The 26934-nt window shown below is 26.0% G+C and overlaps 1 protein-coding gene across 1 annotated transcript in view; it reads left to right on the forward strand.

Annotated features, from left to right (window-relative positions):
* Window positions 1-7586: 7586 nt before the first annotated feature.
* LOC135927289 (ubiquilin-1-like) overlaps window positions 7587-26934 on the forward strand; it is a 29941-nt gene continuing 10593 nt past the window's right edge. Inside the window, exons 1-9 of the mRNA XM_065463252.1 lie at window positions 7587-7739; window positions 7782-7884; window positions 7927-7976; window positions 8017-8049; window positions 8094-8193; window positions 8628-8665; window positions 19404-19529; window positions 19672-19722; window positions 20143-20220. Of these exons, the coding sequence (XP_065319324.1) occupies window positions 7647-7739; window positions 7782-7884; window positions 7927-7976; window positions 8017-8049; window positions 8094-8193; window positions 8628-8665; window positions 19404-19529; window positions 19672-19722; window positions 20143-20220 (672 nt within the window). The 5' untranslated portion in view covers window positions 7587-7646. The remainder of the gene's footprint in view (window positions 7740-7781; window positions 7885-7926; window positions 7977-8016; window positions 8050-8093; window positions 8194-8627; window positions 8666-19403; window positions 19530-19671; window positions 19723-20142; window positions 20221-26934) is intronic.

Here is a 26934-nt window from a genome sequence, read left to right on the forward strand (position 1 = left end):
AAGGAATTGGCAATAATAGATGAATGTTTGGTGCGAGGAAATAGGAGTGTTATACCGTCCAAGTTAAAGGAAGCAATAATAGCGATGATTCATGCTGGACATCGGAATGGAGAGGATGAAGCATTGAGGACGGGAATATGTTTGGTGGCCAGGAATGAAGAAAGACCTTGAAAATACCAGTCGAACTTGTGTTAGATGTAATTCTTGAGCTCCGATGCCTTGAAGGGATAAGGAGAGTGTGTGGCCGAAAGCAACTCAGCCTTGGGAAGGCATCCACTTGGATTTCTTTGACTTTGAGAATAGAATATATATATTGGTGGTATATCCTTTTTCAAAATGAGTAGAGTATGAGGAAGTAAAAGGATTAACCACTCAAGTCGTGATAAAAGTTTTGAAAAATTTATGGGCTAAATTTGGGGTTGCTATGACAGTAGTGTTGGATGGGGGTCGCGCTTTTATTAGTAGACAATTAAAGTCTTTTGTGCAGAAAATGGAGCGAAACACATTTTAGCGTCGCCGTATCAATTAAATTCAAATGGACAAGCGGAGAGGATGGTAGCGGTAGTCAAGAACTGGTTGAGAAAGTCAAAGGATGGGGGCGGAGAGATGTGGGTAGCATTGGCGTATTATAACAACAGTAGAAAAGGGGCGGAACCGTCGCTAGCGGAGAAGATTTTAGGACGGAGAACTAGAATTTGGTTAGATTCTCTGAAACCGACAAGATAGGGAAAGAAGCTGTCCGAGACCGGGAATGAAGTGGAATTTAAGGTAGGGAAGGCAGCATGGGCGAGGATATTTGGAAGTAATAAGAAATGGGAATCCGGGGCGATCATGGAAAACATGGGACACAAATTAAATCGAGTGAAATTCAGGTTAATGATGCTTACTACCTTAAGGTACTATCTATCAAATTTGAATTTTGTTCATTTTTCATTTGGATAGGCACTACCAAATATATTTATAATATATATTTGAAAAATCGTGATCTTTGGAAAGCCTCTATGGCCTAGTAGGCAAGAGCTTGGCTTTGATCCCATGGTCCCGGGTTCAAATCCTGGGAATTATCATGTTTTTTTTCTTAATCTAACTTGGTGGTTCCATTCTTGGGGGATAATATATAGGAGGCCGGACTCGACCACGTGATTCCGTATTAATATATTAAATAATAAGGGTCTTATTACATTTTAATAAATTTTGGTTGCTATTTAGCAAATTAGGTTGGTATTTAGAATATTTCTATACATTCACTTGGTAGTAAGCATCATTAACCTGAAATTCACCGATGGAAGAGAGGGAGTACGGCATCGAGTCAATTGAAAAGGGGCGTGGAACCTGGGAGGTTACGATCGGGAGTATGAATAGGATATACTTGATCGAAAATTCCTGGTGGAAAAATATTCTACGGTGCTCAAAATATCCGAGGAAAATTAAAGGGGTTTGTTAAACCATAGGTATGCTAAATCATTACCGGGGTGATTGATAATAATAATAATAAATAGGGAATCAACCATATAGGAGTTAATGGAACAAAATGGTTAATGGATTGTACAAATGATAAATGATGCCAGGTCGAACTAAGATGATTTCTACAGGAAATCGAATAGCGACACACAAAGGGAGGAGACTCAAGAAACTAACCACCTTATAAATTCGTGAAAACACCATAAAGGTACGATAATTATGCCGGATGAGAGGTGAAATGCGAAGTTGGGTTTTCAATTAGTGGGGGCGTGTTATGTGTATCGTTTTTTAGGTATCGTGGAGTCATTTTGTATGATAAGCATTTTATTTGTGATTAATATTTTTTGATTTTTTTTGCGCATTCACTTTTAATTTTTATTTGTGATTAATATTCTTTTTTTGATTTTTTTTTCCCCATTCATTCTTTTAATAAATTATAAAAATTGCTATTTTTAGATTAATTAAATTATTAATCAATTTATATTGATTTTATAGTAGATATATATAGATAAAAAAAAAGAAATAAAACAGTTGTCGTTTTTCCAGATTTTCTTTATCATTTGATTATTGTTATCTATTTTTTTTAGAAATTTATTTTTTTGGTTACGTTCAAAAGAGAAAAAAATTATATTTTGTTCAAAAGAAAAGAAGAAAGATATAATTATTACAAGTAAGAAAGAATTATATATTTTATTGTAAAAGTGCAGTAAGAGAAAAAGAAAAAAAGAATAGATAATAAGTTAGAAAATTTCTTTTTATTTATCCCATTTTAAGCATATTATAATCAAAAATATATAAATATATAGACTACATATAAATCAACCAAAAAAAGTCGATTCTCAACCTGACCCCCTTCGATTTTTTTAAAAATTTGCATGTTGGTAGTATATACACTAACTAATAAAAAATTTAAAATTTTACTTTTCAAATCGCCTTACTTCATGAGATATGACCATCTTTAGAAAGGCGGAAATTCCAAAATATACTATATTTAATTTTACCTCAAAAAGTAATTAAGCTAAAGACATGATTTTAATTTTATTAAATAGCTCTAGAATAGCTCTTTATTATGATATGATATAAAATTTATTTTATTGAAAAAAAGCCTATTACCAAAAACCGAAAATAGAAAACCGGAAATGGCTATAAAATAAAAATTGCACTTTTTTTTTCTTTTATTTACAGATAGACATTATACTTCTTAATATTTGTACAAAATCCTAGATTGGGACTAGTACTGGGCCAAAAGTTATTACACTTTAAATATAAGTAGTATGGCTTAAATCCTATATTATACCAAATGTATAGTAATTTACGAAACAAATAAAAAGAAAATTCGCTTGGGATCGGGCCGGATATATTTTTTTATAAATCTTTCTGGCCGTGTTAGAAAAATTAGGCCCTATGCTGATCACTAGTAGACATTAATCATTATAATGGTTGTAGAGGTTTGCAAATTTTTTTTGTTACTAATATAAATATTTTCCCTGCCTATATTATATTATTCAGATTGTATATGGCATCGCTATGTTTGTCATCACTGCAACATGTCATCGTTAAATATTTATTTATTTCTAAATATTTGTGCAAATAATTTATTTTAATAACATGCGTATATAATTTATATCTCGTTAATTTATTAAAGATTACAAAGTAGACATTACAAATAAAAACAGCATAGGCATAACTATTTCTTATGAATGATTGGCAACATAGACAAATGGATGTCATCCTTAATTTTTTTACATTTATACAAAAAAGCAATAACCCGTCAAGAATGACAGGTGGATCAAATTATTTTCTCATTTATTTGATGATAGATGAATCAGAAATTTTCAGATATGAGTTACAAATTTATTTTATTTTATTGTCAGATAAATAGTGTTATTAAAAAACCCGATTAGGTTTTTAACCAAAATAATATTGCATAAGCCAGATAGATGGCAGAAAGGTTTAAGCTTCTACTTACCAAATCGAGGTTTACACAATATTATTTTGAGCTAAAATCTTAATTGAACCGTTTTGACACATCGGTCTTTATAACAACATTAAAGAAGTATACGAAATTTATTTATGAAATTTGTTGATTAATTATATATTTAGTATCTTCAATATGAAAAAACAATTAAAAATATTTAATAAGCTAATTTTAAATAGTTTTAGTAAAATCTAAAAAAATGTCTTATTAATTAATATACTAATATGTTTCAATTTTCCCCAGAAAATTATAATTTAGTGATTAATTATCCATTTATTCCATGTTTTCCATACTTTTTTTGATAGAATAAATAGCTTAAAATTACAAATAAATTATAGTAGTAGAAACAATTATATCTTTATATACCTTTGGTTATTTATTTTTCAATATCACTTATTATGGGATTAAAAATTAACTTATCATGAGATTTAAAAAAGAGAGGTAATAAAAAGTTTTTATATTCATGGCCGTGACTGCTATTAACGCCCGTGATATTTAGTGAAAAAATAAATATCACACCTGCGATATTTAGTGAAGAAAATACTAAATATCACACCCTCGTTTATAAAAGCTCAAAACTGATATACCCTTATATTTAAAAGATGTGTTTAATTCTTCCATATTTTATTAATTATAATTTTTATTTACTTGTGAAAATCTACCAAGGTAATATTTTATATTAATAATCTAAAAGTATTTTTTATTGATCTTAAGGAGAAGATGAGCTTAGCCATATTTTCAAATATCAATATCATTCAAAATAATTTTATCTGAATTCTGCAAAGGAAATTAAAATAATTTTAGCTGAATTCTGCAAATGAAAAATGATAGCCCAGCCCAATTTTAAAAATCAAGCATGGTCCAGATCTGTAATTCTAATATTTCAAATAAAACTAAGATGACATCAATTTAGGAAGCTTGGAAGGATTAGGAAATAACTAATATAAAGTAAAGATACACACTTTTTAAAGGTTACAATGACATTCAAGAAGAGCTACTTATTAACCTAGGCTTATAAAATTGAAAGAGTTACATATGCACGACACAATCACCTATACCAAACAATTCAAATTGAAAAACTAAAAAATATGAATATGGGTTTATAAATGCAATAAATAATTTTTGATTATGCCCATTAATTGTAACCATATTTAATATGAAAAATATAAATAAAAAAGGTTCCTAAAAATACATACATTAGTTTTATATGGTAAATTTTTTGATGAATTTTGACATAAATTTATTTTTAGTTTTATCATCTGCAAATTAAAAAATAATTTGAACCCAAGTTTTTTTTAAAACACCCTAATATTTAATCAAAAAATATTAATTTATAAAACTTTAATTTCCTTATAATAATCTCAAAGACTCTATTTTTTTTTATTAAATGAGAATTAAATTTTTTTTTTATATTTATCTGGTTTCTTAGATTTTAAGCCTCCTGCAACTTCTAAGGCATTAATTTGTTTTTTTTGTTCAAATTTTATTTATGATATATTGATAAATACAGATATTTACATTTAATAATTATGACCAATAGTCAAAACTGATAATTAATCTTCTAAAATTTAAAAATATATTATTCTAACTGATAAGAAAATTTTTCTTTACTTTTCATAAAATAATTTTAGATGATTAATATAGAAAAAATACTTAATCCTTTATAGCATGTAGGGGGGGGGGGTATATATACTCTAGTTGTATAAAAAATGTTATTACCTATTTTTTTGCATTGATCTTTTAGCTTAATATTTGTAGGCAGCGTCTACATGACAGGATTTTCACTGGATGCAAACCCCCTTCAAAAACCTTTGCCTACCCCCCTAAAAAATTCCCTTACCTATTTATTTATTGATACTCTTTTCAAAGATAAAGGATAACTTAAATTAATCTATCTCTACTACCAACTATCGATATTTTATGAATATAAAGAATTTATTTTTTAGATAATAAATTCAATTAAAACCTCCATTATTTACAATGAATTTATTATTATGGCATTATGAGCTGGCTGATATATCTAAACCATTTAAATTACATTTAAAAGGATATTTTATTTGGAAAACAATGTGTATGATTATTTGCAATATATAGATTTGGTCGATGAATTGTATTATAATAATACTATAATAAAAGTATTAATTTTTACAGCAATAAATTTTGTCCTATTTCATCTCAAAATTTAATAGATTACCCCCCAAAAAATTTATCCTACCCTCATTAAAGAAGCTTACCCCATACCCCCTCAAAAAAATAGGATGCAAACTGTTCTTACCCCTCCCGCTCATGTAGACGCTGTTTGTAGGTAAAGTATATATCTGCAAAATAATTTTTAATTTTGTTTTATTATTTAGCAGTTATAATGGTTTTTTGGAGCTTAGGATTGCATAGACCCACCTAATCATGCCCATTATATGGGTTTTCTATCTGATTTGAAAAGTTAAACAATAATTTATTTTAATAAACAGTTATTGAAATGAATTGATAATATATTATTTACTTGATAAAAATAGACTACAAATATACTTTTATGTACAAATACAATTAGTTAGCTAGATACTACTTTTTATTAAAATATAAAAAATGCCCCAGGCATATATGTTTATAAATGAATTGATAATATATTATTTACAGGATAAAACTATACTATAACGATAATTTAAATTTTTTATATATATACAACCAATAAATTTATTTATTTCAGGATTAATAAATAATGGATGAAATAAAAGCCATTTATCATTTAAAAAAACAAAGATATTTATTTGGAGCAATGTAGCAGGACAGGATATCTCAATATTTGTAGCCCTGTGCCATTGCAACCCATTTTGTTTTTCACAATGTAATCCATTGTATTATCCCCTATGAATCAGCTAAAGAAGTTGATGTTTTTCTTGAAGCATAAAAGATATCAGAACACTCTTGATCATTTCATGATGTTTCACATCATTGCTGATTTCCTTGCTAAGACATCTATAATAATATTTAGAATAGATTCTATAATATGTTAATAATAAAATACCTGAAAAACAGCTTCCATTACTTATAATTGGATAAACTTTATCTACCTCATCTTGGTGTCAACAGACTTTATACAATAATGATAAAAATTTAGTTCATTTCATCACTTAATGTAGAATTAAAGGTTCTCATCATGAAGTAAGATATTTGTGTAATATATTATAAAATCTATTAACTAAGCCAGAAATTAGCTTAATTTATAACATTTGGACTGAATTCAACTGAAAAAGTATTTAGAATAGCATAAAATATCTTCATGTCATGTTTAATTATTAGATTAAAAAAAAATTGTTTATCTTTGTACTTTCTGATTATGCCTTCCATAGCAGCAAATTTATGGAAGTAGAAAAGTGGAATCAAAAAATATTTTGCTTTAACCAGTGAATACCTATTATTCAAATTTGAATGCTGGGTTAATTAAGAAACACTACCCAGAGAATATTTAAATTTAATATATAAAAAATATATATTGCGAATTGGTTAATTATTGAAATATAAACATAATGTATAATTCAATTACTTTAAAAATAGAATTTTTTATAAAATGGATGATTTTAAATATCGCGGGCACATGGTGTTAAACTTATAATAAACGAGACGAGGGTGTGATATTTAGTATTTTCACTAAATATCGCAGGTGTGATATTTAGTTTTTTCACTAAATATCACGGGCGTTAGTAGCAGTCATGGCCTATATTCATCCAATTTTTTCAGAATTTTTAAATATCTTTCTATATTCAAGAACCTGTGAGATTGGCATGTTATCAAATGGTAATGACAGATGCTAGATTTTATAAAAACCAATTTATTAATTATTCCGAATAATTCAAATTTTTCTTTTTATTCAGATCAATAAATGATCGGATAAAACAAATAAATTATTATTCGTATTCCTCATGATACTCTTTTGAATAGGTCTAATCCCAATTGGGCATATATACAATTTAAAGTTTTAAGTTATTCTTATAAAAATAAAGAAATTCCTTGAAATTACTTATCTTATCAACGCTAATGATGCTATTCTATTATGATAAGCTCCGAATAAGGTTTTAAGGTTTATAACAATTAAAATAAAATATATTAATATGGGGAAAGCGGTACATTTGTTAACGCATTTGATAAAATTTGTAAAATTGTACCGCTACATTTATATTTTTCTAAATAAGTAATAAGTTTAAGCAATTTTATGGCTGGAAGTAAAGCCCTCATTAAATTAACTATTAAAACTCCTAAAGAGCAAAAAGATGTTCATATTAAAAAAGATGCAACTATTGAGGAGGTTTTTCATAAATAATTGTATTTTATATCAAATGACATTTAGTTAAAAAAGGAAGTATCTAAACAATTTAACGCACCACCTGAGCAGTTATGTATGGTATTTGCTGGTAAGATATTAAAAGATAATCAAAATCTTACAGATTTAAGTAAATTTATATATTATATATTCTCAAAATTATTTATTTTAGATATTAAAGATGGATTGACAATCCACATGGTAGTTAGGATACCATACACAGTAATTAATTTATAATTGAACATATTTATATATCATTTAGCCTATTGAACCTACAACACAAATGCTGAATACAGTAAAATTGCATAACATGTTATTAATTTATATATATTGTTTTAGCAAAATGAAAATAATCTTAATCCTAACATAAATTTAACACCATTTGATTTGGGCAGTATTGGTGGAATACCTGGACTTGGAAACTTAAATTTAGGATCATGTAAATTTATATGATAAAAATTTAAACTACTATTAAAAATAAAATGCCCCATATTCCTATTTTATATCAACAAATATTTTTACCAGTGAATATAGAGCCCTGCAAGGTAGCCCAAAGCTCAACTTATGCTGAGCTTTGGCCTTAAAAATAAATAATAAAATGGTTAGCTTCTTTTATTAAGATGAAATGATCAAATATCTCTGGAATTTGGATAAATAAATTAGGAATTTTTTTTAAGATTTAAAAATTTTAGGATGACTTAGGCCTACAATAAAATTTAGGCCTGGATCATGCTTAATAAATTAAAAATTTGGTTGGGGTTCAGGCCTATACATTTTGAAATAGGCTCTAGCCCAAAAGAATCATTTTTCATTGTAGTTAATGATGAATTAATCTGTTGTCTTTAAAATTAAATTTGTTTCAATAATTTCTAGCTAATCTTTCTGACTTGCAACAAAGGATGCAACAAGAAGTAAATTATTATATTTATATTTCATCATTTTTATTATATATCATAATTGTCACAAAAATATAATTTTTAACAGGATTACTTTAATTCAGAGCTTTGAATTGGGTTTTATGAGCATTTTTTTGAACCTAAACTTATTTTCTGAAAATCCCAATGGGACACAAAATTTAAAAAAACAGGTTTCCCATTTTATAATATGTTTTAGCAGAAACTGCCTTTAACCAATTTTGGTTCAAAATTTTGTTTTGATTCCAAAGACTAAAAATTATATTTGTTTAAACCTTATTTATTACTAACTTCTATAGTTGCTTGCCACATGAATTTTTCACTTATTATAATAATTATAAGAAAGCAATTAATTAATGATTCTGAATCAAACATATAAGTGTTAGAATTTTAAAAGTTGGCAATCCCAATTAGGGATTTAATCTTTTCAAAAAGTTTGCTGATTCAGTTTTTTAAGCAATCACACTTTTCTGGGGTGACTTCTTTTTTAGATATATTCTTAAAAAAAGGCATTCTTGATGTGCTACTCATTTTTTCGAAAACACTGGGAGGATATATTTTAAAAATCGGAAAAGGGAGTTGGAGCTAGCTCCTTTTTGGGATAGAGTGAATGAGAAACACTCCTCCATTCCTTTGATTTTATTGCATAAAGGTTCAAACAATAATCTCAATATTAAATGTATTTTGTTGAATGATAAAATAATGTATATTTATTCAAATTTATGAAACTATTTATTTATTAAATGTTGAGCTTAGTTGTTATTTATATAATTTTTTATTTTTTTTTTCAAATCATAAAACATTGGAAGACGATATAGTTATATGATTGAATATACTTAGTTGGATGAAATATAATTTCCATTTCTATCTTACATTATATATTTTTCTCTTCTAAAAGATGTAGATCTTTGTGATCTTATTGAAACAACTTTCTTGGGTGTAACAGCTTATTGGATCAACACAAAATCATTGCAACAAAAATCTGCAGCCTTACCCTTAACATGGCCCAGATTATAATTGATATACATAGTAGTTTTAAAATTTAGAATAAGGTAATCATTGTTATAAAATGGTAGAAACTTTATGAAGGTTTTTAGGTTATTCTAAATTAGTCATTTTAAAGTTATATATAATTTTATTTTTTAGAATAAGGATAGTCCTAAAATAAATATCTGGACTAACAGAGTAGGAAGCTCAGATTTTCTACCATGACATTCAAGATATACCTGTCACAATATTAATTTAGTTATCACATTTAAATAGGAGAAAGCTTTAGAAAATTTAAGTTTCAAATTATGCTTACATTAATGTCAATCATTATGGAATAAAAACATATATATACTAATATAGCCACCAATATAAGTAAAAATTGATATCACATATTATGAACCCATGGTATTGTTTAATAAAATATATAGCAAAAAATTGCAAGATCTTGATTATTTATGTGATAACATTATGCTTATTGGCTTTACTCAGGAATATAAATTTAGTAAAGAATATAGCAAAATAAACATAAATATAATCATTAATTTTTCAAAATAAATAAATTTCAAATTATTGAGCCTTTAGCAAAAACCTAGATCCTTGAAGGTGGGCTTCATCGATATGGGTTTTTCAAACTATTTATAGACTCATTTCGAATTAAATAATTTTGTAGATTTGAATAATCACCAACCACTTGTAGATTCTCTTATACTTGGCATTAATAAAAGGTTTTATAATTTGACAAAAATAAATTATATATTTTTAAATAATTGCAGATTTTCCAGTGTTTATGATTATATTTTAAGAGATCAAAATAGGCAAGTAGAAAATAAAATTGATTAATTATAAAGGATACAAATTCTAGACATAAATAACCTACTATCACACCAAAAATGCCTTTTTGAAAGATTTTTTGGAATTAAACAAATAGATTATCAGGAAGAAAATAGACTAGACAAATATTTTTTTTAACAAATAATACTACAATGAATATATTTGATAATTATAGTGATTTAAAAAATATTTATATAAAATATAATGCCCCTCTTCCTTCTAGTGCACCTGTTGAGTGCTTCTTTAGTATTGGTTAGGTTTTAGGGGAGAGGTATGGTTGTTTATCATATTCAAATTTAGAAATTTACCACTGTTTACAGCAAATAAAAGATTATAACTTTTTTGAGGCATTATTTTCTTTGCATAAAATATATATATAGTGTAGTTAAACAGCTCGATTTTTAAAAAGGGCTAACCCAATATTTTAGCCAAAAAATATTACATAACCTAAGATTTTTCTCATAGATGACAGAAAGGTTTAGATATTTTTAACAAAATCTTGAAGCTTGTATAATATTATTTTGGCTGAATTCTTTATTTAAAATTGGCTAAATCAATCCATTTAACAACACTAGTTTTGTGTACTTTATATTATAAAAAATTAAAGGAGTAGTGGCACTTTTAAAAAAAATGGGAGTTAGCTCTTTTTAAAAACTCAGTAGCATGGACTGGAGCTATCTTTTAAATTGGCAGGAGGAACCTAGCTCTTTTTAAAAATGAGCATTAACAACTGTTATATTTATTCTTTTCTTAATTGGTTCCATTTAACCCTCTATTGCGCGACATATCAATAAATGATATAATTTTTAAATAAAACTTTTCTTTGTCTTTAAAGAGCCCTTAAACTAAAAATAATTAAAAATTATTTTTTAACCCTTTAGGTTCCATCATAAAATTAATATGATACAACACGATATTTAGTAATTTTTTTTATTGATTCTAGTATAATATAATATAAAACACACAAAAAAAGTTTTTTAAATTCAAAATGGCAGCTCTCCTTGGTGGTTTTATATTCATATCATTGACATCTTATGGAAACTTTCGAAACAGTTTCTATTTTTATTTAGACATAGTGGTACGTTGCATGATTTGCACGACCACCTTGTTATTCTGGGATTTAACTTTGTACTACAGAAGGTACACCTTCGTGAGGTTCCTGCCTGAGGTTGATGAGCTGAGTTTTTTAGTCTAATTTCTGGAAGGATATAAGGTTTATTATTTTTTCTTTGCATTGATATATAATTATTATCATTATGAATATTATCATCCCTATTAACATTTTTACAGTATGCCAATTCGCTAGCAATTATTTGTCTTCGGAATTCTTTCGATGAGAGTTTATTATCTGTAAGAATATTGTATATTATGAATGAATTGATAATCGCCGCATCTATCAGCCAAAAGAATATTGGTAGCCACCATTTTCGCCACTTTCGCGAAATTTCATATAAAGACCTTAAATGGTCGAAATGGTCAACATACCCCATATATTTATTATACATCTTTATCATTATTGGACATTTTACGTCAAATACTTCCCCTTTTTTATTTTTTCTCTTCACAGTATCCACTGATCTCGGATCAATATAATCGGACATTATAAATACGTCACGATTATCTCGCCATTTAATTATACTTATATTATTTTTGTCACTTCTCCAGTCAAACTCACCTCTTTTTAATTTTGTTTCCATATTCTTTATGGGCAAGTATCTCTTATTTTTGTTTAGTGTTCCGGTAGCATATATACCTTTCTTTTTTAAATCGGCCATTAGAGTATAACTCGTAAAATAATTATCGAAAAATATTTTATGATTTTGAAGTCCTTCACAAAACTTTGTTACAACATTATAACCAAGATTACTTTCAACCTCTTTATTTTTCCCAACATAGATATTAAAATCATTCATATATCCTGAATTATCGCATCTCATCCAAACCTAAAAATATAGATTAGCCGAAATAAATAATGACAAAATTTACACATTACCTTGAAACCGCGTTTCGTGGGTTTCTTAGGCATGTATTGCCTAAATCCTATACGGCCTTTGAACCTAATCATTCCTTCGTCAATTGCTTGATATTCCGAGGGAAGAAAATATTTCAAGCAAGAGGAACGGATATTATCAATGAATGGTCTTATTTTGTATAATTTTCATCATTTCTCTATGGTTCTAAGATATTGTCATTTATATGGATGTGGGCCATAAGCCAAATAAACTTTCATTATGGATGAAACAAAATTGTCATGGAATTCTGGTTTAGAACTCCAATAATCTTTCTAATTTGCCATAGTTTTAATTCCAAAGAGTATATGAAGACTCTTATTTCTGTAGGAATAGTTGGTTGATATTTAATATTTTTTTGTTGGGCATATAAATTGGTATTGAATGTAATTGTATTTATTAGAGAATCATTAATAAATTTCTTATATATATCTGATGGATACAATGGGTCCGTTTTTAAAGATGATATTGGACCTGATATTTTATCAAATTCTAATGCTGGTTGTGAAGAATATTTCTTGGACCAGATAGGATTATTATGGTTTGTAGCAGATTGATCATACGCATCTTGTTCAGAATTGTCATTGTCATCAATTTCAATTTGATAAGGTGTATCCGATTCATAATCATCACTATCAATTTGGTAACGTGTATCCGATTCATAATCATCTTCGGAATCAGTGGATGAGTTGTCTAACGAAGAACCTTCAGATGGAATGTCCAGATAATCATCCATATATATAACAAGCTAAAATTATTGCGAAATGAGTTGGCAAAATTCAATTATTTAAAAAAATAAATATTAAAAATATTGTTGTTAAGTGGCAGTGGTTAGTTTAATATACCACATTAAAAAGATCAAAATAATATATAAATATTATTTATTTGAGCAAAAATAAATATTAGAAAGATAGATAAAATAGTGAGGAATATATATTTAAAAATATATAATTAAAATTGGAATTTTAAGAAAAATCACCGTAAAAAACGTATTTTGAAATAAAGGCGCGAAAAAAAAATTAAAAAATAACTCCTCCACAAACATATGAAAAAGAATATCTTTTAATATATATTCGTGGTGGTTTCATTTTATATGATCAACTCCTTTAGAAGATATAAAGGTTAAAAGGTGGTTTTATATTTGCACTACCGTGACCGAAAGGGTTAAACTGTAAAAAAAATTTCAGTGTGTGTATTTAAATAAGAAATCTTCATGGGCCTTAATTTTTTAACCAAGCCCAGCCCAGGTTCGCAGTAAAAAATTTTTTTAGGCCCAACCCCAGCCCGGCCCATGTCTGATGTTAAAAAAAATCCCAAGCCCATGATAAGTTTGAAAAAAATTTCCCTAACACGGCCCAAGCCCATATCCAAAAATTGAATTTTTTATATTTAATGAAATAAACAATATTTAAATATATTTAGGCAATCATTTTGTTTACAATACTGAAATTTATTATTAGAAGAAAAAAAGACAATATTTCTTTAAATTAGCAAATGTTTTAAATAATCGAAATTTAAATTTAATCATTTTAGGCCCAAGCCCTGCCCTTAAAAATATTTTTAAAAATCCAGGCTGGCCTAGGCCCACTAAAAAATATAATATTAGACCCATACTCGGCCTGCCTGGCCCATGAAGGTCTCTGATTTAAATATACAATGCTTGTAAAAAATATATTTTTTCAATTTAAAACCTATTAATAAAGACATAAAATTTTATTATTTGATAAATAATGTAATATAACAAATTTATATTGATTTTCATGAAAAAATTTAAAACAATCGTTCTTTATAGTAAAACATAATGGCACCATATTTGATACAAATCACTTCGTTAAATTTACAGCCAGGGTTTTTGTACCACGCTTTTTACTATATTTTGGCCAATGTGTTATTAAATTCTTTCTTTCTGCGTAATAAGATTTATCGGTCACTTGCTAGATTTTTTTTATATTTGGTGTCAATTTATATTCGTTTTTTTATGCTAGTGTTCATAATTTTGTTACATTTACAGAGTATCTGCTATTGAAATGGCATCTGTTTTTTTAACGGTACCTTTAAAGCTACAAAATCTCGCCTATACATTAACCAAGATTGAGCATCATATCAAGTATATGGAATACTATACGGTGATACCATTTACATGATCTTATGTGAATCCTTGCTCCATCTTTAAGAATTCTTTTTCAGTTGGAAACTGGCAATCAGAGTTGGGCAGGTCCTCCAGAAAAAGAATCTAGATACAGATAGATTCTTTATAAAAAATAAATCATAGATACAGATACTAGTATTTTGTTCAAAATATCAAAAAGATACTTGTATCTTTTACTAAATTAGAGTATCTTAAATACAAGATACTTTTATAAAATACAATTTTTATTATTTATTTGTGAAGAACTTAGTATTACACATATAATAATGAATATTTGCAATAATTAATAAATTATTTATTGATGAATTAATTATAATAACCAGGGATTTTAATTATAATTTTTGTCCATTAATAGTTTAAACAGGGAAGGGAGAGTAGTATATTTAATGGGAGTTGAAAATGTGCAAATAAGAAAAAAAATTAAATCAAATGATTTATTAGAATTTGCAGGTTATTTTCTGTGTTGTTTTAAATATAGCTTATATTCGGAGTATATGGCTAAATGGCATCTCTAAAAAAAAATAATACTAGTTTTATTTTATTCATTATCTTTAATAAGTATTTATCATTACTTGTTTGTGATATTTATATATTTTTTAAATTAGTTTTATTTTCTTGTATGACTTATTAATTCTTGAATTTGTAATATCATATATATATAAATATCATTTAAATCTCTTCAAATTTTTTTAATATATTTCTTGCAAAATCATTAATTATATATAAAAAATATAAAAATAATGTACATTATATTATTTAATTATTAAATACATAACAATTTTCTTTAATGCATTTTAAATTGATTAAATTTTGTAGATTAATAATGTAATATAATTTTACTTATATCATAAATAAATAAAAGTAACTAATAAAGTTAAATTCTACCTTATTATAATTATTTTATTAAGATCTAATATTATATATCAATTGTAGCTTAAATATTTCCTCTAACAAGAACTTGCTAAAATAATTAAATATAAAATATATTAGGGATCTGATATTTTTTATCGAATCGGATCGGGTCAATATTTCACCCATTTTCAATATTATAAAATTTGATCCGATATAAAAATGGCTTCTTTAACAAAAATAAAATGTTATAAAATTAAAAAAAATAGTTATATCTAAAATCATTTATTTTTATAAATAAAATCGAAATCCAGTTTTATGTATATTTTTTTAATAATAATATTTAATTAATAAACATTTTACCATATTGTTATTTTTTTTGCGCATTCTGTTTATAAAAGTGTGCGATAATCTCTTCAAAATCTGTTTTTAGTGAAGCTGGTGATATTGATAGTTACTATCGCCGCAAGCTGACCTCCAATAAATTGGAAATATTGGTATTTCTAAAAAGAAATCTTCGCTATATTAATGTTAAATATTATTTTAAATATTTATTTCAAATTTCATAATATAATTGTTTATTAATTAATATGTATATAGATTAATGTTATTACTTGTTATATAAAAGTGATTTAACCCTTTCGGTCGCGGTAGTGCAAATATAAAACCACCTTTTAACCTTTTTATCTTCTAAAGGAGTTGATCATATAAAATGAAACCACCACGAATATATATTAAAAGATATTCTTTTTCATATGTTTGTGGAGGAGTTATTTTTTAATTTTTTTTTTCGCGCCTTTATTTCAAAATACGTTTTTTACGGTGATTTTTCTTAAAATTCCAATTTTAATTATAAGTAAATATATTTATCAAATATTTTTAAATATATATATTCCTCACTATTTTATCTATCTTTCTAATATTTATTTTTGCTCAAATAAATAATATTTATATATTATTTTGATCTTTTTAATGTGGTATATTAAACTAACCACTGCCACTTAACAACAATATTTTTAATATTTATTTTTTTAATAATTGATAAATTTTGCCAACTCATTTCGCAATAATTTTAGCTTGTTATATATATGGATGATTATCTGGACATTCCATCTGAAGGTTCTTCGTTAGACAACTCATCCACTGATTCCGAAGATGATTATGAATCGGATACACGTTACCAAATTGATAGTGATGATTATGAATCGTATACACCTTATCAAATTGAAATTGATCGATTTAAAAAAGAAAGGTATATATGCTACCGGAACACTAAACAAAAATAGGAGATACTTGCCCATAAAGAATATGGAAACAAAATTAAAATGAGGTGAGTTTGACTGGAGAAGTGACAAAAATAATATAAGTATAATTAAATGGCGAGATAATCGTGACGTATTTATAATGTCCAATTATATTGATCCGAGATCAGTGGATACTGTGAAGAGAAAAAATAAAAAAGGGGAAGTATTTGACGTAAAATGTCCAATAATGATAAAGATGTATAATAAATATATGGGGTCTGTTGACCATTTCGACCATTTAAAGTCTTTATATGAAATTTCGCGAAAGTGGCGAAAATGGTGGCTACCAATATTCTTTTGGCTGATAGATGCGGCGATTATCAATTCATTCATAATATACAATATTCTTACAGATAATAAACTCTCATCGAAAGAATTCCGAAGACAAATAATTGCTAGCGAATTGGCATACTGTAAAAATGTTAATAGGAATGATAATATTCATAATGATAATAATTATATATCAATGCAAAGAAAAAATAATAAACCATATATCCTTCCAGAAATTAGACTAAAAAATTCAGCTCACCTCAGGCAGGAACCTCACGAAGGTGTACCTTCTGTAGTACAAAATTAAATCCCAGAAGAACAAGGTGGTCGTGCAAATCATGCAACGTACCACTATGTCTAAATAAAAATAGAAACTGTTTCGAAAGTTTCCATAAGGTGTCAATGATATGAATTTAAAACCACCAGGGAGAGCCGCCATTTTGAATTTAAAAAACTTTTTTCGTGTGTTTTATATTATATTATACTAGAATCAATAAAAAAATTACTAAATATCGTGTTGCAACATATTAATTTTATGAGGGAACCTAAAGGGTTAACAATAAAAATATTTTATACTTTTAGAATTGCATTTGAATTGAATATAAACTATAACTTCATTATAATATATTTAAATGACATAAGTTATGGTAGTTAAATTATAGATGTTATACTAATAAAAAGTATATTAAAAATTAAAACCATTGTTATCTTTACAGAATACAAAATTAGATATGATATCGGATCGGTAATTGGCCAATATGAATTGAATATTAGATTGGATTGACCTCTAAAAAAGTGGTATCGGTACACCTCTAAAAATTATATATCCAAAATGATTTTTATTTGATAATCAACCATCTTCTATAAAAAATTTTAATAACAATTATCTAAGAGGGACTTAAGTATAGGTATTATTATGTTAATAATTATAAAATAAAAATGTATAATATACATTAATATGTTTAACAAAGTTTGTAGAGGAGTTTGTTCAACCTTTAATAACTTTTTTACTTGTGCAATTTTGACATTCGGCTTGTACCTTGTCCTTTTTCACATGAATTACTTTATAAAATTTTCCATCTAGAATTGATTCGGATTTGATTCATGAGAACCTATCTCCATAATTTCATCTTCACTACTAAAAATGTTAAACATTCTACAAATTAAAAAATATTATATATAAAATATAACCTTTACTTATTTAGTTATGGTGTTGTTATTTTTAATCTATCTATCTTTGTGATCTGTAAAATTTCCAACTAATTTTGGTTATCAATATATTTAAAATATAGCAGGAAAAAATAAAGAAAATGAAAAAGATACAAGATTTCATGAAGAAAATAAAGTTAGATTGTGTGATATATAAATGTTTTAAACATGAATATTAAAAAGAATCTGTATCTTTTTAAAGAAAATGAAAAAGATACAAGATTCTTTTCAAAATAAAGGATCTTAGATACAGATACTAGTATCTTATTAAAAATGTCAATAAGATACTGAGTACAAGTTACAAAAGGATCTTGTATCTTAGATACAATATTCACGGTACTACCCAACTCTGCTGGCAATTATAAATTCTATTAGCTCTCGCTGTAGCAATACTCCCTTTTGGGCTAGTAATACTTGAAGTTCTATACCACAGAACCTATTATCAAAACACAATTTAAAATTGGAATGTAGCGGTACCAATAGTTGGAATACCGCATTTCTGCTAGAATCAACATTACCTGATCTTGAATCAAGAATTTTCTCATCTGATAAGCCACTAAGATTAGAATCAGAACTATTTTCTGGAATACAGTACATTTTGACTATAGATAGCAAATAAAGAACATTTATTAATAAAAAAAATAATCAAAAAAGCCCAAATTCATAGTGCATTTGTGCACATTATGTATCTGGGTACAGTACCTTAAAATTTAAATTTTAAACACTATTAATGAATATAAGAATCTATTTATATATAAAACATTTCTTTTACCTTTATTTATTTTCAACTTCCTGTTTCTTAAAAATTTGTACCAAAGAAATGACATAATTTATAAAATGGAAAAAATGCAACTAATTGAAAGTTGTAAACTGCGTATTTTAGAATTTTTATAATGATAGCTGTCTTTCATTTTTGACAAAATTTACTATGGAAATAAATAAAATATATGTGTATCTATTATACATCATGTGTATTAAACTATAAAAAATTTTATATTAAAATTTATACCTTTTTTTATGGTATGTGTATTCTAATATGATGTACGCAATAGAGGGTTAAGAGATAAATAAAAATTATATATATAAGGAAAGTATAAAATAAAATATTCTATACAATAATTCAGATGCTTAGTAACCCTGGCATGATGCAACAGATTTTAAACAATCCCATGGTTCAAAATCTGATTGGTAACACTGATATCATGCGAGAACTTATATCTTCTAACCCACAAATGCAAACCCTTATGGAAGTATATTATTTATATCAAATATATTATGGAAGGAAGGATATCTATTTATAAAAAAAGATCTAAAGGAAGGAAATATTTAAATAATTTTACAGCATGATTTTCTTTAATCACCAATTTATTTTGAATATCAATCATAATACAGAGGAATCCTGAACTGACTCACATGTTAAACAACCCTGAATTAATGAGAGAAGTAACCTCAATACAAAATATTATTTTATTTTTTTTAAATATTTGTTTTTAAAAGTATATAAAACAAAAGCTAAATTTTTAAAACTTGTATATGTCACGAAAATTTAAAATTTATATAAGTACTTGAATTTTTATTTCTTAATCATAGTAAAAATCTATCTAATCCCAAATAAGAAAATTTGTTTATAAATATAATTTAGAAGAACATTTTTACAACTTGGGTGCTTTATTAATTTTAGCATTACTTCAATATTTGGGCCAACCATTTTTATTAGCTGATATTGATTCCAACAAAATTGAAAAAAATTAGAAAAAACCTTATTTCTTATCAATTTCAAAATTTATAGGTCAAAGTTTTATATTATGGTAATTAATGATCATTTTTGGGTATCTTGATTAATATTAAATTTTATATCTATAGACAATGGAATTAGCAAGGAATCCATCCATGCTTCAAGAGATGATGAGAAACCAGGACAGAGCCTTGAGTAATTTAGAAGTAATTAAATATATTTTTTAACCTAAATATCATTTGAAATACATAGACATAAGTTACTATAAGCTGATAAAGTAATCATTACCTTAAAAAGAAATTCGTTACATTTATTCGCTACCTTGTGAAAAAAGGAACGCGTTAATTTTACTCTTTGCCTTGCAAAAAAACGTTACTTGCTATTCAATAAATAACTCGTTTTTTAAAAAAACACTAAATATGTATTTTAAGAAGATTTATTTTATTCCCATGAAAAGAGAATATAATATAGAGGTCACAAGAACCTTCATTAAGATCCCCATCAATTTTTTAAAATATTTGTCAAAATTTAATTTGAATACACATTTTTACCTTCATATATCTTTTTAGATTAGAGCTGCAGGATATCGAGGTTGAAATATTTGTATTAGGGCACAATCTACACTTACATTGTGTAAACTTAGTGTCCTTAATTTCCTTTATTGTAAAATAGTTTCATACTGGGGCCAGAGAATCATCTTAATCTGAAGAAATAAGTACTATTGACATATATTTTTATAAAATAAATTTTAATATCGGAGAATATAAATTAACATACCTTGATGATTCATTATTAATTAGATTAACAATCTTTTTTAAAATTCAACAATAAAAATGAAAAACGTGATGGTAGATCTGAATTAAATCGGCTTAAATTATTTTTTAAGAAAATATTTAAAATAACGAGTAACGTTTTGTGTTACCATTACTCAAAAAAAAGAAACACATTACTCGGTACTAGTGCTGTAAACATTTATAAAAAATCGAACACGTTCAAATTCGCAAAACTTTATGAATAAATTTTTTTTTAAATTTAATTTAATAAATACCATATTTTAAGAAAATATATTAGCCATGTTTAAAATAGTTTTAAGTGAATAAAAAATTACTTATATTTATAAAATATATAAATTCGTAATACTTTAAATAGTGTTCAACTATTAAATTTAAAACCCTTGTAATTCTTTATTGCAATCAAATAAACCATTTATACAAATTATATTAATCATAATTAATCCGATAACATAATAATACAATCATAAACATCCCATTCCATAATCCCCTTCAATCATTCTCGAACTTTCCTCTACCTCCAAAACCATATGATATGGATTTATTATTCTTGTCTGTCAATCCCCGTGTTTGGTAGCTAATCACTATATCTCTCCTTTTTCAATTTATTGTGCCGATTATATTAATATTGAAGACATTAATTATTTTTACCTTATACTTTTTTAATACTTTTCTTTAGTAACTATTCTACAACTTTCTAAGATAAAGATTTATTTTCTGAGACTAAATTTTAGTTTTCTAGGACACAAATAAAAACTATTATAATTTTTGGCAATTTTTACCCTTTTTATACAGTAAATACATATAAATAACAATAGATAATATTGATATATAATGCTTCAAAATAATTTAACAAGACCCACCATCACCATGAGTCTTATAATCAATATAACCAAATTTTCGTGCCATTATTGCAAAACAAAATTGTTGTGCATAAACAAATATAATAAAGATCAAAAAAAGAACCCACTCATTACATCCTCTACATCCAATCCAAAACATCCTTATGCAGTTGCTTGGATGGTCCCAATAGCATTAAATTTTTAATGGTCCTCAAGTATCCAGTTATCACTTGAACCAACATGAGGTCACTGTACACACCCCCACTAATTTCCTCTTGATCCCACTACTCCTTATTATCATTAACTGAGTAGTCATCATGACTTGCCCCAGTCAATGGGCCTTATCGATGGATAACTTGAATCTTCTTGGCAACTACTCCCAAGTATTTACGATGATCAACATCTATTCTAATATCTTCCGAATAGAGGGTAGGGACTATGGTTCCTAATTTATAACCCCACTCTTTCTCAAATGCAACCTCGACTATGGTTAATAGCCCAGAGTGTCATCATAATTTTTATATTTATATCTAATTAGTTAGGTTCTTTTATCAGCAACCATTTTACCAATGTCCAAATTAGCCGACAACATTGATTCTAATTATCTATCAAATAGAGGGTGTGGACTATAATTGCTAATTCATAGCCCCACTCATCCTTATATTCAACCTTTATGGTGCTTATGGCTAATAGCCCAGAGTCCCATCGTAATTTTTATAATTACATCTAATTAGTTAGATTCTTTTATCAGCAACCATTTTACCAATATCCAAATTAGCCTGGTTCTTTTAACCCAATGTCTAAATTAACCAGGTTCTCCTATTAGTAACCTTTTTATTGATGTCTAAATTACCATAGATCCTTAAACCAAATTACTATGTAAATGTCACTATATCATTAGTTTTCAAGTTTTCACAATATTATTTCCCATAATGTTCCATTTTTACTTTCATCAATTTCCCAACATTAATTTCATATCATCACATCCCCAAATTAATTATCCATAATCTCAAAATCATATTTGAATCCATTTACCACTTTGTTCATGCCAGATGGCCCTTTATTTTTGATGAATATCTTCCATAATTAATAAAATCCCAAATCATTACCCAAAATCCAATAATTATTCTATTCATTCTTCATTTGTACCAATTAACTATTTATTATTTTCTTCCTTTTACCAATTCATTCTTCAAATTTTTCTTTGTTAGCAATTATAATAATTCAATCAATATCAGATTCAGAACCATTACATATTCATAATTCATTCATTACAATATTCCATAATTTAATAATTGTCTAAATTCTGATTCACAATTATATCTTCATCCCAAATTTAATTTCATGTAATATCCAATATTATAATATCATATATCAAAAATAGCTCGTACTTCAATAACATTCACTAATATATTTTATTTGATCAGGTTTATCCCATTAGTTATGTTAGGCTTAATTTGAGCCGATTTTTAAAAACAGCTAACTTGATATTTTATCCAGAGAAATATTATTCAAGCCTAGAGATTTTGCTCATAGATGGCACATAAGATTGAACATCTATTAGCGAAATCTCGACGCATAGGCAATATTTTCCTGGCGATAATGTTGAGTTAGCCCTTTTTAAAAATTGGCTCAAATCTAGCCGTTTAACAACACTAAATCCCATAATGTCGCCAATATGTAGCATATATATATATAACTTGGACTTCATATAATTCTTTATTGCAATCAAATAAACCATTTATACAAATTATAAAAATATTAATCCGATAACAACATAATAACACAATCATAAACATCCTCATTCCCATTATAATCCCAGGCAATCATTCTCGACTTTCCTTTATCTCCAAAACCAATTCTTGTCTGTCAATCCCCATGTTTGGTAGCTAATCACTACAATAATCATCATAATTTAATAATGAAATACAATAAAGTATTAACAGGATACTTATAGTTATATTATATAAAATAATATATTACTGTCAAGTATTTCTTTAAATTAGAACTTAAAGATTTTGAAACATACATTTTGGACACATTTTATTGATAAGGGTAGAATTGGTTTATTGAAGATGTGATATTATATTTGGACTTTTAGAATCAGATGATGATAATCTATAAATAATATTCAAATTAACTATACTATATGACAAAAATAGTGACTGGCTAAAAAATTCAAATGTGATAAGGCAGTTGATATAAAATAACCCTTTTTCTTAAAAAATTTGAATTAATATTTTTTATTTTCAAATGAATAAAATTCTCTAAAATTGAACAAATGTAAAAAAACGAACGCGTTCTTCATAAAAAAGGAGCACGTTCAAAGTTCGTCAAAAATAAAAGGGACGTCATTCATCATTTTTTTCATAAAATCGAACTTAGTTTACGACATTACTCTTTTGAAACAAATAACAACTGGCGTTCCTTTTCTTTAAAAAAGTAACTCTGCTAATAACTAGGGATGTGCTGATATTAAATATCGGATCTGATCGGCATAATTAGCGTTTTCCAAAAATATCGGATCGGGCCGATACCTGTAAAAACCGATCCGATCTTTTTACTTTTCTTTTTTTGTTATTTTATTTATATATATTTTACAATAATAATATTTTCTAAATAATTATTTTTTTAAACAATCAAATGCACAATTTTATTTATTTTTTTAAATAGATTTATAGTTTTTAAAAGTTTTTTTGTAAAAATAGAAAGGAACACCCAAAGTTTTATTTATTTGCTGTGAAGTAACGTCTCGTTACCTTCTTCTAGAGGTAACGGTAACGCGTTTATTTTTTTGATTAACGGTAACGCAAAATATTTTTTCTTAAAAAATATCAACAAAAAGCAAAACATATTTTATTGTATTATAAAATTATTTTTATTTATTTTTTAATGATTAATATCAACAATTTAAGCCGAGTTTTAATTCATATCAACCACTTCTTTCATTTTTATTTTAGTCGGTCGAAATTAATATTCAATCAAAATTCAAAGTAAATGTTAATAATGATATTATTATTCTTATAATTTATTTAAAGAATATAATGTCTATAGCACTTCTTCAAATGATTTAACCCTTCTCTGGTCCCAATTTGAAATATATTTTAAATCAATAAAGAAAATTAATGGAAGTCTACACTTTGTACATGTAAATTATATCTTAACACAAATATTTCAACCTCAATGTCCAGCAGTTCAAACTTAAAAATGCATTTCAATGTAAAATGATGAATTTTACTTTAATATAGAATAGTATTCTTTCATAATATTTTGAAACTTAATCTTAGAATTAAAATATAATTAGGGCTGTGCCGATATTAAATATCGGATCAAATGGGCTCCGATATTTAGTGTTATCCAAAAATATCGGATCGAGCCCATACCTGTAAAAAACCGATCCGGTCTTTTTACTTTTATTTTTTTTGTTATGTATATTTATTTTACATTATTATAATATTTTTTAAATAATTTTTTTTTAAACAATGAAAATGCACAACACCCCCTAAATTTTATTCTTTTTTAAAAGAGATTTATAGTATTTTTTTAAAAGTTTTTTTTATAAAAATATAAAGTAACACTCAAGTTTTAATTATTTTAAATCGTTTTAAATAATAACGCCAATTTTATTATTTTTACTTTAAATAAAAAAATCTTTTTAAATATGGTATCTGAATTATGGAAATATTTTACAAAAGACAAAGATAATTTTGCAAAATGAGTTATCTGCGGAATCATCTGAGTTTACCTTCAATACGGCAGGGGATTTAGATACTCCATATCGTAGAAGCTTATTGCCAGAAAATTAAGAGGCTCTCATTTATCGAAAAAATCTAATATAATTTTATATATTAACTACAATTTTATAATTCATATCAACATAAAATGGATATATTATCAAATATATGTTTTTTTAATTATAGTTTTAATTATAAAAATAAATTAAATGCATAATTTGATTTTTTGCATAAAAAATACTGATTTCTTAATTACATTTGGTTCAAAGGGGGGTATTGAAAAATCAATATAAATATCAAATCGGTTTTGAAGCAATATCGGATGGGATCGGTGAAAAATGTGGATCGGCACAGCCCTAAATGTAAGCATATAAATTATACTATAGTATTGGGCTGGGAACCAACATTAAAAATCCAAGATTAACAAAATATTGGTATTGGTTCAAAGTATTATATTAAGTTTTGTTTACATTGTGCCCTTTGGAATGACCGTCCTAAATAATTTATTTTTCCAACAAGAACACAAAACAAAATATTAATTAATTTTACAAAATTTTCTTTTATAAACAAGAACAAAAAAAAATGTTATTAATTTTACAAAATTTCTTTTTTCCAAAAAAATATAAAAAACTGACTCATGATGAGTGTCACAATACCAAAAACAAATCAATGCGCTAAGGTTAACAAATTGGATTGTTCGCGTGATAAAAATACATATAATAAATTTACAAAAAAACAAAATATATACCAATACAATAATTTTAAAAAAATGCCAATTATGACAAGTTTTTTTACCAATACAATATTTTTAAAAAACGCCAATTATGACAAGTTTTTTATATCTTCTATTTCTTGTTTTAGTATTGCTATTGGTTTGACTATAAATGTTAATCAATTTAAAGAATAAAAAATAGTGATTTTAAAAAACTTAGTTTAATATATATATGGTGAATTCCATATCAAATCAACAAAAAAAAGTCGATTTTCAACCCGACCCCCTTTAATTTTTCTTAAATTTTGTATACTGGTAGTATATACTATAACTAAGAAAAAAATGAAATTTTAAATGTACCTCATTTATTTTCAAATATCTCGAAAAATAATTAAGTTAGAAAAATAATTTAAATTTTATTTTGTAGCTTAATAAAAGTTCTTTAAAATGACATAAAAATAAATATGATGGACATTTGATTAATATCGGAAACCGGATGTGTAAAACCGGAAATGGCCCTAGAAAAAAAAGGTATTTTTTTGTATATAGATATCACACTGCTTTATATTTGTACAAAATCCTAGACTGGGATGAACATGGGTTTAGGAGTTATCATACTTTATATGGCTAAAATTGAACAAATTTAACATTAATATCATCATATTTTAATTTAATAAATAGTTATGAAATAATGTTAATTTATAAATTATGTCTAAATGATAGGCTTTTATTTTTTTTATCTTTATAAAAAAAAATTGAGAGGTTGCTGGGATAATGAGCTGTTTAAAACTTTAGTGAAATTTTATCTCGAATTAAAATTACTTGACAAAATAATTTTAAA

This window comes from Gordionus sp. m RMFG-2023, chromosome 3 (genome assembly GCF_954871325.1).
Source record: "Gordionus sp. m RMFG-2023 chromosome 3, tfGorSpeb1-WG-v2, whole genome shotgun sequence".
Classification (NCBI taxonomy): Eukaryota; Metazoa; Nematomorpha; class Gordioida; order Chordodea; family Parachordodidae; genus Gordionus; species Gordionus sp. m RMFG-2023.